Source organism: Mustela nivalis (genome assembly GCF_964662115.1).
Source record: "Mustela nivalis genome assembly, chromosome: 8".
Classification (NCBI taxonomy): domain Eukaryota; kingdom Metazoa; phylum Chordata; class Mammalia; order Carnivora; family Mustelidae; genus Mustela; species Mustela nivalis.
In genome coordinates this window covers 22,612,799-22,630,645 of record NC_139027.1, presented here as the reverse complement: position 1 = coordinate 22,630,645, position 17,847 = coordinate 22,612,799, and the positions used below count along the sequence as shown (strand labels likewise).

The following is a 17,847-nucleotide window of genomic DNA, read 5'->3' as shown; positions in this document are numbered from 1 at the left end:
ACAGTTAGACTCCTAGGCTAGTGCGCACTCCACCTGAATCCGGTGTTCTTTGCAGTGGCCTGGCTCCGAGTATACACACGTGTACCACGGGAACCACAAATACTTATAAAACCCACACATTATGAGCTAGAAAATGTACTAGAGCTTCCAGAAGAGATGAATAACACAGGCCCCGTCTTCAGAGTGCTGAAAATCCAGCACAGGCACAGGGAGTAAGACCACAGAGTCGGAGTAGGGAGCGGATGTATGCCTGGGGCCCAGACACAGGAGCAAATGCCTCGCCTCCCAGATACACTGGCCCTAAGACACTGTGGCCTGCAAAAGGACTTTAAAAATTAATGGTATCCCTCACATCATCTGGAAGACAGATTTTTCCCTTGGGGGGATCCAAGGATTTATTTATTTTCTTTTAAATGAAGCAATAAGGAAAATCCATTTTTCAACTTGAAAACTTCCTTTTTATATAAAACTTCCTAATGAAGTTTTCTGGTCATGATGGAATTGTGGCTGTTTAGATAAAACTTAGTCAAGACTTGCAGGTAAGCCCTTTGTTTATCCCACACTGGTCCTGGCCTTTCTCACAAAGCTCTCATGATTCACTATGCATGTGAATCAAGATGAAGCCAGCCCACCCGCGTTGCCCTGGGCAGGGGTCTGTGTGTGTCTCTCTAGTTATTGGCCCCTGCAGAATTTCCAGCAGTGCATCTGAGCTGTGTGATTTTGGTTTTCCCTTTTTAAAGGGAAAACCCACTTTGATACCCACTTCCCAGCTTGGGCACAGGTCAGGACAGCCATACCCTGATTTACAGTTGGGTGAACGAAAGCACAGAGAAGGTAATTGATTTGTTCAGGGTCACACAGCATGTCAGAGACAGAACCATGATTAAAGCACTGAGCCTGTGGGATCCAGCCCATTACTGTGGGCTCAGGGCATTTTCTTACCTTTCTGGGCCCGCCATGAGTGGATTTCCAGGGCCAACTCCAAGCTTGAGGACAGCCTATCTCCTGTATGGAGGGCAACTTCCTAGGGCCCAGAGGTCTTTCCAGCCACACTTGAAAAGCTGCTCTGACCAGCTCTCAGAATGACAGCTCCACCCCGGAGGATCCCCCCACTGAGTTCTTTGCTACAGAAATCACTTGCTAGGAGGAGAAGTTCAATTCAGAAGGAGGGTTATTTCAATCTTTTTCTCCTCTGATCTTGGCAGTACTCTTAGCAAATATCCTTTTCCTTTTTAGCATGCCCCATTCTGTGTGGCATCAATACAGCTTTCCCTATCACATTGATTGATGTTGATTCCAGAAAACATTCCCATAGAGAAGAAAAAAAATGATAATGACGGCGATGATGATGATGATGATGACGATGATGGCTAACATTTATTGAACATTTTCTGTGTGCCAGGAACTGTCCAAATACTTGTCATGTATGAACTTATTTTGTCCTCAGAATAATCCTATGTGATGCTATTATACCCATCTTAGAGATGAGGAACCTCAAGTCCATGAAACTGTTAGCCAGTGGCTGAGCAGCAGCTCAGACCCAGTCTGAACCACTGTGAACCAGACTCATTTGTTATATGAGTTTCCAGTGGTTGGTTGTACCAAGCACAACACTAGCTACATATCTACCCAGGAAGAAGGGGAAGAAGGGAAAAGTCAAGGAGGGTCCAGAGCTCTGCCACAACATTCTCCTGTGGGGAGAAGGGGGCTCAGATCATTCGTCTCCACCCTCTGGGCCTATTTCCTCACCTGTAATAGAACCTGTAACATGATGCCCACTGATGTGTTGATGTTTGTGTTGCATTTAGGACAATGGTCTATGACATCACCTGGTCCTTCCCAGCTAGTCTGGAACCTGTTAGAATGTCTTCTCTGAGAAGGTGGTCACCCAAACTTGTTGGGAATGTCCAGTTCTAAGGAACCGCCCCATGAGTGAGGGTCTCTGGCCAGGGTAGTCCACTAAGAGCTGCCATCATTGAAATTTGGAGGGGAAAGTAGGTTGGGTCCCATGAACTCCGAGCCTTAGCTCCCCATACTTGCTCCAGAAGGAAGTCCACACACGGCTTTATTCAGATAATCACACTCAATCCTGAGCACCATTGCGAGCCAGGACAAAGAGGGTACCTGAAGTGCAGGGGGCATTGCCTTTGCCTTCCTGCATCCATCATGAAAATCCATTCACATCACATCCTCCAAACCACACACCACATGCCATCCTCCGTCCCTCCTTCCACTTAAACATTGCTGATCCAAGTGAGATATCCCAGCATTCAGGAGCCCACCAAAGGATGACTTCAGGGTTCCCTGTGAGTCAAGCCATAGCATCAATGTCATGTGACTCACCAGAAAAGGGTCAGGATCTCCCCATTTCCTCCCCTAATGGGTCATTGACTCACTGAGTAATCTGGGCAGCTTGCTTCCCCTCCCTGTACTCACTCACCTCCTCTGTTTCGTGGGGACACTCTTCCTGCCAGGCCAAAAAACAGTTTTTTAAAGTTTATTTCTTTATTGTAAAATAAAACATATGGCCTGTAAAATATTTGGAAAATCTAGAAAAGTACACAGGAGAAAATAACTATCACCCATAATCCTCTCAGACATTCAGAGATAACCATAATATGGTGATGTATTTCTTCTAGCATTTTTTTCCCATGACTCTATATTTTCAAGGAAACATATAACATGTATTTATCAAAAATGTTAACAGAGCTGTCACACAGGAAGGAAAAGAAGTAGTGTCATTTGGCCTGGAGTTTACACTTGGCAGCTTCCTGCTGCTCCTGCTGAGGCCACATCTTTGTGACTCTCCCAATCTGTCTCTCTTACACTGGAATCAGGTGTCATAATTGCCAAATGTTGCAGGATTGATTGGCCCCCACGCAGGCTGATTTGGCCATCCGGCCAATGAAGTAAGAGGTTCCGTTAGGGCAGTGTTTCTCGGCCACTAAAGTGCATAGGAACCACCTGGGAAATGTTAGAAATGTGGATTCTCACTCAGCAGGTGGTGATGGGGGGGCATGGCCTAAGAGTCAGCACTTCTAGCTGTTTCACTGGTGATGGGGAGGTGGGTATGGCTGGTCCCTGCACCACATATGGAGTAGAAAGGGGTTAGATGAGTGAACCCATGCCCTTTTCATTCAGCAAATAAGTATTTCAGTCCTACAGTGTGCTGAGCACTGAGAGGCACTTGTGGTGAATGAGAGGAGAAGGCCATGAGTTGAAACCATTGGACTCAATTCTGCACACCAACATTGGCCCTGCACATCAGCCATTGGCCCTGGCAGTAGTGTTCCAAACCTGGCCTAATCCATCAAGGGTCTTTGTTCGGATGCCCCCCACCCCACCGGCTTCCTTAGAAGTGGCTTCTCATTGAGCTCACAATGGGTTATGTTGGCAAGAACAGCAATCCTCTCCTCCTATATCCCCTCCCATCCTGCAAGGTTTTTGGGGTCACATAAATTGTCTGTTGACCCAACTAGTTCACCTACCTCCTCTCCCTTTATTCAAGCAGCCAAAAAGAAAGGGGCTCCCAATCCTGGCTCACCTGGATCTTAGCACAACGATGGGCTTCCAGAAGGTGGAGAATGCCAGTGGCTTTCCTCTTTCCTGTCCAAGGAGGAAGGGATAGGCAGAGCTACGATGGGCATTTCCAGAAAGGCAGCTGAGGCATCTGTCTTCGCCCCCAGGACAGTGCTGGCTGTTGCAGTTCGTCCTCTGATGAGTCCCCTGCACCAGGAGTGATTGGCGATTAATAATGCCACCACCACTCTGTCCACTAACTCCATCTGCTTACAGAACTCCACACTCTCTGCCTTATTTGACCCTCACAACAGCCCTGTGAAATAGACACTCATATCACCCCAGCGTACAGACGATGGAGCTACGGCTCTGAGGGAAAGAGGTGACTCACACGGTAGAATCCAGCTGGTTAAGGTTAAAGCCAGGTGTCCAGATCCCAGGACTGTTGAGGCTAACTGCTCTGTGTCTGCCTCCTAAAAAGGGGAGGAGGGAGTGGTAAGCTGTGAATACTTCAACCCAGCCCTGCCTCCTCTTACTACCAGGAGCCATTGCCTGCTAGGATCTTCCTTCATGGTCCCTGGTTTAAAGCACACTTGCAAAGGACGCTTCGTGGAAGGTCACTTCCAGCTACCAGTTAGTTTTTGCAAAAGAAGTGGATGTGGGGTCCCTTGAGAGGGCATAAAAAATAAAACAGAAAGATCTCCTTAGCTTTTGGATTTTTAATCAGAGGAACATGCGGGGCTTGGGGGGAAAATGATTTCTTCAGGGGGGTATAAATGGGAAGAGATGCTCAAAGTCAGTGACAGCTGGTTTTAATTTATAATTCTGCCTCTGTGTGAAATGCACGGAGAATCAGGGGGAAATGAGTAATAATTCACTAAGGTGCTGTCAGAGCCAGGAAGCGTTAGGGTCCTCTTTGTCAGCCTGCCATTGCCGGGAAGGCTGAGACAGAGGAAGGACACAGAGAGTGGTGGGTCCAGCTAGAGCCCCTTTCCTCCTGCTCAGAGACATAGTCCTGCTCCTTCTCCCCCAGCCTGGCCTGGGGCTGTTGGTGCAGTTGGTGGAATAGCCTAGAATGGCCCACTAGCTCCTTGGGGCTGAGTGCCTTCCCTGCAGCCATTGTTTGAGCGAGCCGCAGAAAGTGAGCTCTTTCTGACCCTCTTCTCCTTCCTTCCTCCTTCTGCAGGCACTTGGGAAATATATGGTCATAAAGCTGACTGTGGTCTTTTCAATGGGACCCGAGGTCAGCCTGATGTAGAGAAAAGGGTAAAAGGGCCCTTTATGCTGAGACAACAGATGATATAAAGGGGCCCTGTGGCTGGCCTTGCTCGGCCAGGGTAAGGTAGATTAGAGCAGTAATAAACCAGCCCCAAATTTCAGGGGCTTAACATAACATTTACAGTATTTGCGCATCAAAGCGGGGGGCTCCACAGGATCTCTCGGGGCCCCAGGCTGGCAGGGGCCCTGTCATCACACAGCAGCAGTCTTAGGAACAAGAGCTCTTCTTGGCCACTTCAGCAGGGAGAAAGACTGAAGAATTGCATGAGGGGCTCTTTGCAGCCTCAATCCAGAGGCGACACACATCACTTCCACGTACATTTCTTGGGCCAGAGCCACTCATGGTGGCGTCTTGTCACTGGAAGGGAGGTGGGAGATAAAGGGGGGGCAAGTAGAAAGTTTGAGCAATATGTTTCTCTGCGGATGGGAGTGATTGAGGGACCAACACTGCCACTGCCCCCATCACATTCTTGTCACTGTGTCGACCATCAGAAATGTATTCCAGTGCCTTCTCCCAGGGGCACATTCGTGGTGAATCAGAATAAGGAGCACATATTTAGAAGCAGATCATCTGTGTTCAAGCCCAGCTGTGTTACCTACCGGCTGTGTGACCTCAGTCAGATTGCTTAACCCTCCTGAGCCCTTCTCTGTCATGTATAAAACTGGGTTATTCCCCTACTACTGCACTATTATTATTATTATTATTATTATTATTACTATTTTATTTTCTGAAGATCACGTCTACATGTTAGGGACTGGGCCTTCTTTTCATTGTTATCAGTATGGTTAGCCATTGAGGGTCCGGCCTGGGAGCTGTAGTTGATGAAGATACTTACTAATGTTAGTTGACATTAGCGTCTTTTGCTTTCAGCAGTCCCGGAAATGACCGTGCCCCTCTGGTCTCCCTGCAGGTAAACTCCCTGCTGGTTTTTACTGCAACTTCGAGGATGGCTTCTGTGGCTGGACCCAGGGCACACTGTCACCTCACAACCCCCGGTGGCAGGTCAGAACCCTGAAGGATGCCCAGGACCAGGACCATCGAGGTACTGCTGCTCTCTACCCTTCCCCCTGGTGCACCTCTGTCAAGACAAGAGATGTAGGGCCCTACCCCAGAATAGCTCGGCCTCCCCACCACTGCAGGGCAAGGCCAGGGGTCTCCCAGAGCTTACCTGGGGTGCTCGCTCACAATTCCCTCTTTAGACTTTCCGGGCTTCAGAATGATCAAATCAGGCCAAGGTAGATGTCACCTCTGATTCCCTAAAATAAGAACCTGGATGAAGGATTAGCTAAAAGATGAGAAGAGTGGCAACAATAGTAGTCATTCATTCATTTACTAAGTGATTGTTGAGAACCTACCTTGTGACTGGCATGTATGTAACTCACTGAGAGGTAAGGAAAACCCTTGACCTTGTGTCATTGACCCAAGATCGTGCCCTGGAAACCCAGCCCCACATCTGGTCCATTCCCTGGAGCCCAGCCTCCTCAGCCATATCCCCCATCCCGGCCCAGCTCAAGCTGGCAACTCCCACCTTCCAGTGCCAGAGCCCAGCCTCCCTCTGCCCCTGCTGGGCTGCCAGAGGGACAAAGCCTCCACACACTCAAGAGATGGCCACCCACACCTGGGTGAGCTGATGCCCTGGGAGACATGGCTGGGGCATGGAATGAGGGAAGAATGAGGCCGGGCCTGTGAGGCCAACACAGCTCCCAAATTTGGGCTGCTGGAGAGGCCGGACCACCCAGCCATGTCCCCAGCCTGGGGCTCTACCCAGTGGCTAGGCAGGATAGAGCTGGGGTCAGGGCCGAGGGCCCTCTCTCGCCTTCTCTCACCTGCATTTGTCAGCTCTTTGTGGAGCTAGAGCCCCTGAACCAAACCCCTCCCTTTCCAAGTAAAGATCATACGTACATCCTATGGATCCCTTTAAGAATTAATAATAGTAATAGTGAAGATGCTCAAAGCATGAGAGAAGGCAGTGTCCAGCGCTACCACCAGGGATACCAGAGCCCATGCAGTCCTGTCCTTGGCCCTCAGAGCTAACCGCACCTGAGCAAGCTGGCTTTGGCCCGTGAGGAAGACGACTGGGTTATTGAAGCCATGGAGACGAGAGGGACTCAGCAGGGACGAGAGCCCAGACCTCCTACTTCCCCTCCCGGCCTCCTCACCATTCAGCATCACCTCAGCACCTTGTGGAGGAGAAGAGAACAGAAATGGAGCTCAAAGCAAGACCTGATCTTCATGTCTCTGCTCTCAGCTGCGTAGCCTCCCTTGGCACCCATAGCAAATGGATGACATACGTCTAGGGACAGGGCCCTCATGGCTTCCTAAGGTTATCCCTTCCATTGATGGCTGCAACAAAAGACCAGTCTTCCTTTCTCAGAGATAAGCTTCACCTCCCTATAAATTCTACTTATGGATCGTACTTTCTGTCTCCTGGAGCCCCTAGGAACTGTACTCTTCCTTTTCTCACCAGAGAAGCCCATCAGATATTTGATGACACTGCTTGTGTCTTCACCGCTGGGGGCCTTTCTCTCCCTAGTCACGGGTTCTTCCTCAAGGATGGGCCACATGTGTTCTAGGCTTTCTGGCCTGTCTTGAATACTCTGCTCTGGACCCACTTGAATTTGTTACTTAGTAGTAACCCCAAAACAGACTTTACTAAGAGAGAAAAGCAGAAGTGAAAAACGTCATGTGTAGGGTTCTGTGGGGTAAAGATTTCGGGAGCACCCTGGCACCCATTTCCATAGCACTGACCACCCAAAATGCTCTGTAGTCCCTGGAGGTTTCCAGATGCTTTTTCCCTACCATGTGGGGTTGGGGGCTTGTGTTCTCCCAGGTTTAAAGAAGGATCATTGAGAACACATAAGCAATAGGACTTCCTCATCAGGTCATGGGGCACAGGATGACCTGGTGGAAGAGAGTGAAAGTCGTGGAGACCAGGGGAGGGCAAAGGGCTGGCAGGGCCAGAAATGGGAGGGGTGGAGGAGGGGGAGTCCAGTGTGCTTCAGACTGCTCCTGGGCTGTGGGCTAACGCTGGTGACCTGGGGAGATGAAAGGTACAATAGCCTGGATGTATGATGCTGGGATATTGCAGGGCACTTGGAAACCTTTGCATGAGCCAAGTTTTGTTGACAGTGACAAGTCGACTGCCTTACCCATTGGACAACAGAAAGCTGTGTCCTCAAAGATGTTCCAAGTCTAGAGAAGAATGATGCAGAGCCCATTAACCCTGCACCCTGAGGCACTTCAGTGCAGGAAGTCAGTGTGTTTCTGACACTTTTCCTCTCTGCCCCAGGCCATGCCCTGTTGCTCAGCACCACGGACAGCCCTACTTATGAAAGTGCTACAGTGACCAGCGTGACGTTTCCCGCCCCGATGAAGAACTCTCCGTGTGAGGCAAGTCTCAATGTCCCCCTCATTCTTGGACTGGTCCTCCCACCCCTCACTTTGGGTACTTCCAGCCGAACTCATAAGCAAAGTAGCCTGAGTAGTAGGGCTGCTTGTTCTCCTGGGGAGAGGACAAGATGGCATTTTGGTCATCTTTGACACGGAGTACATACACCTGGCATTTTGGTCATCTTTGACACGGAGTACATACACCAACACGGTGAAGTCCTATCTGCAGAGAATCTGGCCTTAAACACCCATAGCACCCACACTGGACTCTTTGCAGTGGGGTCTTGATTGAAGCAAACCCAGAAAATATTTCCAAGGCATAACACGGGAGGGTAACAGTGATCTACAAAAGACCTTCTGCAAAAGCTTTTTCATAAACATGAAGCTCTTGTGATACATTTTAAATTTTATAGTGCATCAAAAATTTTATCTATGTAAATTTCACTAAGATATGGGTGGCATTCAGTACAGTACCTCCAAAGCCACTGACCTGAATGGTTCTTGTGGCTGTAACATCTTTGGTGTGTGGACTGAGAGGCTTGACATGTTCTTTTTAGCTTAAGGTCATTATCTCTAGAGAACAAAAAATGTGCTTAGACCCAAACGTGGCCCAGTGATTAAGCTCATGGACTCTGGAATCAATTGCCTGATTCCAAGCTATGTTCCACCACTGATCAGCTGTACCGTTTATTTGGGAAGTTAATAACCTTTCAGGGCCTCAGTTTTCCCACCTGGAAAGTGGGCACAATAGGAGTGCGTACCCTACAGAGGAAAGGGTTAAATAGGTTAGTATGTCCTCAGGGCTTATTGCAGCACCTGGCACAAAGTATTCATGACAATAGTTAGCCAGCAGTGCCTGGCACCCTGAGGAAGCATAAGTAAGGAGAATGGGGAAGGAGGGAAAGGACATGAGCCAAAACCAGATTCCAGGTTCTTCGAGAGCTCTGCACACCTCTGCTTCTTTTGCACCACCATCAACATCTTACACTGTGTAGAAAGCCAGCACGTACTTTAGATTTATCCAGTCTTCTCTTTCTGGAAACTCACAGGAGAAATCCCTCCCTGGCTTTGTTTCAGAAATAGCTATGTGTCCCCTGAGCAATTTGTTTCCTTCCAAACTGTGGCCTGTGTGAAACTGACCAGACTCGCTTCCCCTGCACCGGAAGCCCCGGGGAGATGTGGGGAGACAGGCTTCTGTCGCTCAGCGACACAGCTCAACTCAAGCCCTCCAGGCTTTTTGTGAGATACAAACCCACAGGCAAACACAAATAAGAATGGGGAAAGACGAATCCGTGGTGATTTGTTTTGTTTTTTTAATTGGAAGAATGGTCAAATTAAATCTGAAGTTCCCCTCTTAGTAAGCAAATAGGGGTTCATGGTGTATAGTCTGTGACAGCCTTTCTCTTAGCTGGATTTTCTAAACCAGCGTTTGGCCAATTTCTCCCCCTCTTCTAGTTAATTTATGTTTCCTTACTAGATTTTATGTATCTCTGTGAGCCACCTTAAGTCCTTTTTGGAAGAAGTCAGGGCACAAATAAATAGATTCATTACGCGGAATCACATCGCTGACTGTGCCTCCCAGCAGACCCCCAGGAGGGAAGGCTTCCGAAGAGGGAAATCTAAATGAGGAGAGGTGGTTGGCCTTCCAGAGAGTTCAGGGAGATCCTTAAAAGCATTTGATTTTTTTTTAATTTATTCTTCCATAGATTTACAATGAACCTAATTTTGGAGTAAGAAATGTCAAGGTTAAAAATGCTATTTTTCTAATACTTCATCATTTCCCTGATAACCTTTGGTTGATCAATAGCTTAAACAGGTGTTTTGTTTTACTGGCCTGTTTTATTCTCCCTCTAGTCAAATTTGCTCTGGGCTATTTCTGCTATTTCCTGCCCTTTTCCAGAACTTGGCTCAGCAGGAGTAATGAAGGGAAAGTAGTGAGTACATTCCATTCTTTGCACACAGCTAGTTCATATTCAGGTTTGCAGACCATTCATCTAGTGCTGATGGGTCCCGAATCTCCAGTGTTGGGGGAAATGTTTTCATCAGAAAAATAAATAACCAAAATAGAAATATGCATTTCCAGGTTTGTAAGCCTTGCCATTTATTTTACTCGGATCCTAAATGCAGAAGGCGGCAAGTTGATTTCCTCCTCCCAGGTTGCCGAACATCAGTGACAGGGGATGGTGCATTGCTGTATGAACTGTGTGGGATTAACTCGCGGCCTTCAAACACCACCAACTCGAAAGGGGCCTTTGCTGGCCTTGGGGACAGGTCCAGGAAGGGGACACGAAGCAGAGATGGGGGAAGGTCTCAGATGAGGGTTAAGCCCATGGGGGCCAAGAGGCTGGCCAAACTCCAGGGCTGCCTCTCAGCACTGAGCATCTCCTCTAAGCGCAGACCAGTCCTGGAAGCCCTTGGGTTTTCCCAACTCTTGGGAGTTGAAATAATTGCAAGATATCTCAAAACGCTTCCTCAAGAAACCCAACAGCCATCAGTGGGTCCCTGAAAGGGAGCTGACATCGTCACCTTCTGTGCATTTCCTTGAAAATCTAGATATAACCTGACTAGGTAGGCCTCTGTTTCTCCGGTCGCCAGCACTTAGAAAATGCGATCATTGCTGATTCCTAGGTCTTACCCCAAGCCTCCCTGAGGACACCCCAGAACAGGGGCCTGGGAATCTGCATTTTCCGAACCTACCCCCGCCAGCGATCTGGAAGCACTCGGAAATAATTGGCCAGAGATGCGCCTGCTCGTTGTAACCGAAATTCATTCTGAGTCCGTGCAGAGAGTTTTCCTCCACTACCTGTGATGTAACTTGCCTTTTGGAAAGATGAGTCAGAAGTGGTGAGAAATGACAGGATGGGGGACAGAGAGAGAGACAAAAGGGGCAGGGAGAGTAACACACTGGGAGGCAGGTCAGATGCCCACCGATCAGTCACGGAGATGTAACCAGGACATTCCTCTGTGCTAGTCGGCTTCCCGGGTATTCCAGAAGGCCGCCAGCTCTAGCCTCCTGCCCCCCCCCCACATGCCCGCAGTCACCACCCCTGGCCCTGCGCGTCTCCCTGGCCCGCCTGTGCGGGCCCCGCCTTCTCCTCCCTCCCCCCACACAAATGCATACGGGGCATGAATATTTAAAAACCGCTGCCTAGCCCAGCTACAAACAAGAGAGAGGGTTGTATCTTTTTTTTTTTTTTTTTTGCCTCCCCCAAGCTATTCTCTGCGGGAAACTGGAGAGCCACTTACAATATATAGGTTTTATTTTTATTTTTATTTTTACTTTTATTTTTATTTTTATTCTGCTGAGCTCCAGTTCAAATAATTAAAGTTGCCACGGGGGAGGGGAGCCTTGCGGTGGCTTTCGTGTGTTCGCTCACTGTCAGACCTGCTCTGTCCGCCTGGGCTGGGAGACACACTCGGATGTGTCTAGCATCGCAGCTGCTGGTAATAAAGAGGACGGGGCGAGTCGGGAGGGGGCCTGTCTCCGCCCCTCCCCCTGCCTTTCACACAGCCCAGAAGCCTGAATGTCTCAACAAGCCCCGTGCGGTTTGAAATTCTATTTTATTTGAATAGCCTGCCTGTGACTGGAATATTTTAAACCGTGTTCTCAGGACAGAACAAGGCCTGGGGAGAGAAGAAGTAGGCTTCCCTCATTCGCTTTCCCTCTCCAAAGCATGGATGCAACTTTCCTTCTCCGAGCTGCAGGAATGGAAAGGGCCCAGGAAGTGGGACAGGACCCACTTGATGGGTGGTGACACCCACGAGCAGGGGGAGTTCCCAGCTGCTGGTCTTCTGACCTCGCCGGAGCCGCAGCCACCTCGCTCCTGCCGCCACAAACATGTCCATGCCCAGGGACATGCCCCCGGGGGCCTTGCCTTTCTGCCCCTGATTGTCAGCCCTGTGGTGATAATGGGGGCAGCTTCCATCAGGCTGGGTCTACCGGGATGAGGACAGAAGGCCACCAGCAGGCCTCCTCGGGTCGGCGGGGGAACTGGCCCGCAGGGAAGGAGCTCTCCATTCGGTGTCACTGAAACCAGTAAATGTGGCCCAGAGGGACGTGGGAGAGCAGCCTGGCATCTGAACTTGCCCTCCACCATCGGCTAAGCCTGGCACAAAGCCCCACTGAGAAGGGCCTCCTAGGGTAGTTAGGGCCCTGAAGGCTGGCCGCCAGGGAGTTTTCCAGCAAATTGCTCTCTGGTTGACTTGGTGAGACTTTTCAGGGTGGCAGACGTTATTCCTGGACACGGGGCCCGTATCCAAAAAGTAGGTAAGCCATGCCTGGTGTCCTTTAGGTTTATGTAAGCTGACCCCAAGCTCTCCCCAGGGGGCAGACGATTCGGACTTTCAGACAAGATGCAGAGAAGTGCTTTTCTGACTGTTTTAAGCGTGTATTAAATTCAGTGGCAGAATCCTCCGTGGAAAGGCAAAAGACAAGGATGAGCAATCATAATTATTATAGGATGGCTTGAGGTAGAGGAGAGAACAGAAGGAGAAGATTCTTCTTCAGCAGCCCCCGCTGATTTCTCGACAAGGGCATTCTGCTCCGCTGGCTTTACGGAGCCGGTCTGCGTGCGGGCGCACGCGGGGCCGCCCAGGGTGGGAGCCGGCCTTCTCAGCCAGGCAGGAGAGGAATGTACCCAGAGATGTCGAGCCAGGAAATGCAAAAACAAGAGCAAACCCAGACCTTTCAGCCCAACCCTCATGCTCTTTCTGTCACATTGCCCTGCCCCTTGGGGCTGTAGTGTTGTTGGAGTTGGGAGGGCACCTTCTCCACTTGCGGGGCGCTGGCTGCCGTGGGCCTTACTCAGAGCCCCTGCCTGCCCCCCACAGACCCCTCGTCTTTGGAGGCAGGAAGGAGACACCGCCCCATTTTGTAGCAATCCAGTCAGCCACTTAGCCTCTCCCCAGGCCGAGACCAGTCGCTGGACCCAGTTCCTGAGTGGCCGATGGGACATTGTTACTCACTAAGAGGACCCAGAAGATGTGTGCCTTGTGGGGGCCTTACCCTTCACCCCGCGTGGCCTCATTTGTTTTAGCAAATCAGGAAGAAAAAACTATTCCAAGAGGCTTCATGGTCTTGATCCTGAAGGAGGGTGTCGTTTCCTGGATCGGTTCCCCTGTCGATAGAACACGAGCCCATCTGGGGAGAAGGAGAGCCTCTCCTCTCTCTCCACTCATCCTGCGTCCAGGCTGACTGCTGACCATCGTAGGGCAAGGAGGTCCTTACCAGGCTCCACCTGGGACCACCCTGTGCCCTTGTGTGGCCAGGCAGTGCTGCACAGACACCTCAGGGTGGCTATAGAAATCCTCTTTGTAAATAGGGACCAGAGCCACACTGGGGGCATTCCAGGAAGACATCATCCCTAGCTCCCCACACATAAGCCCAAGCTCCTGGGGTCAGGTAGGTGGGGACTGGAATCCAACCCCCGTCTCACCAAATGCTGTGACATCCACTGCAGTGACAGAATGCTCATGGGGAAGACCAGCTCGCTTGTGGACAGCTCCAGACCTTGGCGCTTGCAGGATTGCCTGCGGGTTATTTTCCCCTCTCTGTTCTCTGCCCCAGTCCCCTTCGTGATGGGAACCTTTGGGGAGCCGGAGTAGGACTCATAACGTGCTAGCTCTGTAATATCCAGCTGGGCTGCCCCCTGGATATTCTCTGCCCAGGGAGACATAATGACAGACCCCCACAGCAAGCACAGTGCCCCTCGGGCTCCCTCCTGCCCGGCGGCCCAACACACGTGCCATCACGCATGTGCAAAGGAAGGCAACTGGTCACGCAGGGCCGGGACAAAAGGAGCATCACCAAGGCAGTATAGTGTGACGGGGAGAGCAGCTCCTTGGGGCCGCTTAGACCTCAGTGGGGCCCTGCCCCTTCGTACTGGGGGGATCTTGTGGAGATCACTCGCCTCTCCTCAGCTTCGGGATTCTCTACAGGTCTGTCAGGAGAAACTCATAGATGGGCATCAAAAGTGCCCAGCATAGTGGATGCTTAATAAATGGTGCATGTGGTTTCTGCTCGTCTACTGCTGCTGCTCCTATCACTACCTGACTTTGTGGCGAATCCAAGATCAGAGAGAGGCTTGGCGGCCGTCCTATCTGAGGGTCCTGAGTCTGGAGACTTTGACTCTGCCCTGCCCTGGCTGACCTGGCCATAAAGGGGAAGGGGGCTGTTACCCAGCTGTTACCCTGGACTGGAGTCCAGGGAAGCTAATGCTCTCCCAGAGACAAACGAACCCCTCACCCCTTCCATCCTCCCGCCGCTCCTCTCCCCACAGCCAAGAGCCGGGGGAGCAGCCTCTTCCAGTCTAGTGAAAGTTCCTTTTCTCCACTTTCTCCATGGCCTACCCCCACGCCCACTTCCAACCTGGCTGAAGACACCTAGAGATGATAATGTCTCTCTTTCGCAAATGAGGAGGGAGCCCACAATCATGCACGGCTGGCCACAGGTCCTTAAGACATTTCCCCTGGGGGGCCCCTTGCAAACGGACAGCTGCAGTATGTAATGGGATGGTCTAAGAGAGGAGAGGAGGCACGGAGGGGGTCTGGCCAAATGACCCAGAGCAGAACATCACATGCCTGACTTTTAACATCTCTTTTTATAACTTGAGAATGAATGCCAGTTCTCTATCTTACTCTCTAGCTTTGCCTGTTTGTTTGGATTAAAAAACATGACTCACTACTTAATATGGAAAGGCTAGAACTTCAGGAAGATATACCCTGTTTATCTTGTGGTTTGGGTGTCCCCTCAGGAAGACCTGGGAGGCATATATCCCCCAGTTTAAGAAGCACCAAGGAGCCTTAAGCTGGGGTGTAAGCATCGGTTACTTTGCATCAGAGAGGAAGTAGGTAGAGGTTGGAAGTGGTTCCCAGAAGCGTTTTCCAAAAGGCTTTCCCACAGACCCACTGGAAACCTAAGAGATTTGAATCCTGCGGTCAGTCTCATAATCCTATTAAGAATCCTCTATAGGGGCGCCTGGGTGGCTCAGTGGGTTAAAGCCTCTGCCTTTGGCTCAGGTCATGATCTCAGGGTCCTGGGATCGAGCCCCACATCAGGCTTTCTGCTCAGCGGGGAGCCTGCTTCCTCCGCCTCTCTCTGCCTGCCTCTCTGCCTACTTGTGATCTCCGTCTGTCAAATAAATAAATAAATCTTTTAAACAAACAAAAAAAAGAATCCTCTATAATGTCGAAGACCACAGAGCCTGCCCATCTCCACAGTCACCCAGTGAGGTGAATGGAACCTTCCACATTCTACAGAGGAAGAACCTCAGAGGGCTAAGGGACACCCCCCCCCCAAGGTCACAGGCTAAGGCGAGCCGAAACCAGGACTCAGATACTAATCTCCTCACTTCAAAGGCTCCCCCCAAGGTAGTCAGGGGGTGGCCCCCTCAGCCTGCAGAGGGTGGGCAGCTGTAGGGACAGGATTAGAGCTGTAGCTTGGAGCCTGGCTGGGTTGGCTGGGCACGCAGATGCCTGGCAGCAGGGAGGGAAGGAAGGGCACCGAGGTCTCTCAGTCAGGCAGTAAACCAGCAAGTACTCATTTCAAACCCACCATGTGGCCAGCCATGCTGGAGATAGACCGTGAGAATCTGGGATCTCTTTGGGGTGCTTATTCGGCAGAAAAGTTAAAAATACTCTCAGTCTGACAAGTCCTGGTCTCCGTGTAACTGAGGGATCACTCAGCTGCATCACATTAAAAAGCAAGCCAAAATTCTTAACTAGAGCCCTCAAACACCCTAACTCTTTGCCCTCCTGGGAAAACGAAACCCTCTTTAGACGGATCTGAGGAAGGAGGCTTCCTCGCTGGTAAAAGCCAACTCCGGGAGCGTGTTTTAAATATCAATCCCTTATTGTGTGGCTAGGACTATGCTGAGAATGTCACTTGTTTTGTCTTATCACCAAAACAGACTTGTGAGGAATCTTTGCCGCCAGCCCCCCCCCCACCCCGCCCCGCCTCCTGTTCGCTGACGGAGACCATGGGACCCAGAGAAGTTAAGCGACTTGCCCCAGGTCACCCTGCTAGTAAGAGGCAGAGCCAGGATGTAAACCAACATCAGTCTTCCTCCAAAGCCAGATCTGCAAACACTTGAAGGTCACTGGACTGAGGTCACGTGTTTGAATCCCAGCTCTGCCCCTTATAATTCACTTGACCTCAAGCAAGTCACTCCCTGCTAACTGGGGATAAAAATACCTGTTTCAGTTGTTGCAAAGATCAAATGAGACTGTGAAAACTCTCTGTAATCCCTACAGTGTTTTATAGATGGAAACAATTACTATTATCTCCTCTTACTTTGCACAGGCAGGCAGAAATCAGTCCACCATGAATTCAGACATTATCTGTGGTCTTGTTTCTCTTCTCAGTCAATAGCCACATGTGGGGAGATTGGAGGCATGACTTTGCTCAGTGCCTAGGACTAGCATCAGAAGGATATGCCCCTTAATCAGTCACTGACTAATTAATTGCACAGCCTAACCCTGGTCCAGGATAGGAACTAACAAAGAGACTCCTCCTTGATTCTCAAGGATCCAATAAACATGGCCCTATTGAGATCTCTGAGCCAAAATAATTCTCCCCTCAGTATGCAGAGCTGGGAGGCTGCTGGCACCTAGCGTTCTGCCATCCCTTACTGATGCGGTTGACTCTGCCAGGACACATGCTAATGGCCCAAAGGAATCGACAGCAATTGTAACTGCAGTCGGACATAATTAATTTAATACCTTGGAGCCATTCAAAATTAATACCTCTCTATTACATGATGAAACTGAGGCATAAGGAGAATTACTATCAAGGCTCATGGGTATGGATAAAATCCTCCTGGGCACTTGGCAGAGATCTGGATCCTGTTCAGAATCCACCTGCCAGTCGTGGACCCTTGTAGCTCCTACGACAATCCTTATGACACATGCTAAAGGCCATATACAGGGGGGGCATCCTGTCGAAAGCACAGGCTCTCCCCAACTGCCAGAGTAAATACTCCCCAAGGAGCCCTGGGTCCCTGCAGACACTCATGTCCATAAATTCTGTAGGACTTTCATTGCACGGACTGGATCCCGTTCCCCAGCTAAAGGATTACAGAGCGATTTCGCTGCCTCGTCCCCATCACACGCAGAGAGACGGAGGTACAGAGCAGACTGTTAGCTCAAGATCATACCATCGCAGTGTAACTCAAAAGAAAATATCACCCTTTTCTTTCCTGAAGACGGGAGAGATAACTCTCTGGGGAGACTGGAAGATAGAACACTGAACTGAAATTTTTAAACACAGCAATCTTCAGGCTGTCCCTTTCTATTTTATTTTATGAGCTGTTTGTCTCCTAACGTGGTGTTCTCTGCCCACCCTTCCCGATGCAGGAGGACGGAACTAACATTGATTGAATGTATTTGGTAGCTGGTCACTGGCTCTTTAATGATCTTATTAAAAGTTCCCCAGCGACTCTCTGAGCAGAATATGATTGGCCCCATTTTACAGATGAAGGCTGAGGCACCGATTATGCCACAAAGACAGAACAGGTCTTTGATTTCATAGCTCATGCTCTGTCCAAAGCTCTCATTCCCCAGAAGCACCCACCTTCCCCGGTCTACCCACACGATACAGGCAAGAGAAACTTACCTTCCCCTAAAGGGGTGAAAAGAAAGCACTCTCTTTTCCCCCACTTTCA

At 50.1% G+C, this 17,847-nt stretch overlaps 1 protein-coding gene across 1 annotated transcript in view; it reads left to right on the top strand.

The window, feature by feature from the left end:
• ALK (ALK receptor tyrosine kinase) overlaps positions 1–17,847 on the top strand; it is a 679,199-nt gene that overhangs the window by 560,441 nt on the left and 100,911 nt on the right. The window contains exons 7-8 of the mRNA XM_082744992.1: positions 5,709–5,840; positions 8,088–8,188. Of these exons, the coding sequence (XP_082601118.1) occupies positions 5,709–5,840; positions 8,088–8,188 (233 nt within the window). The remainder of the gene's footprint in view (positions 1–5,708; positions 5,841–8,087; positions 8,189–17,847) is intronic.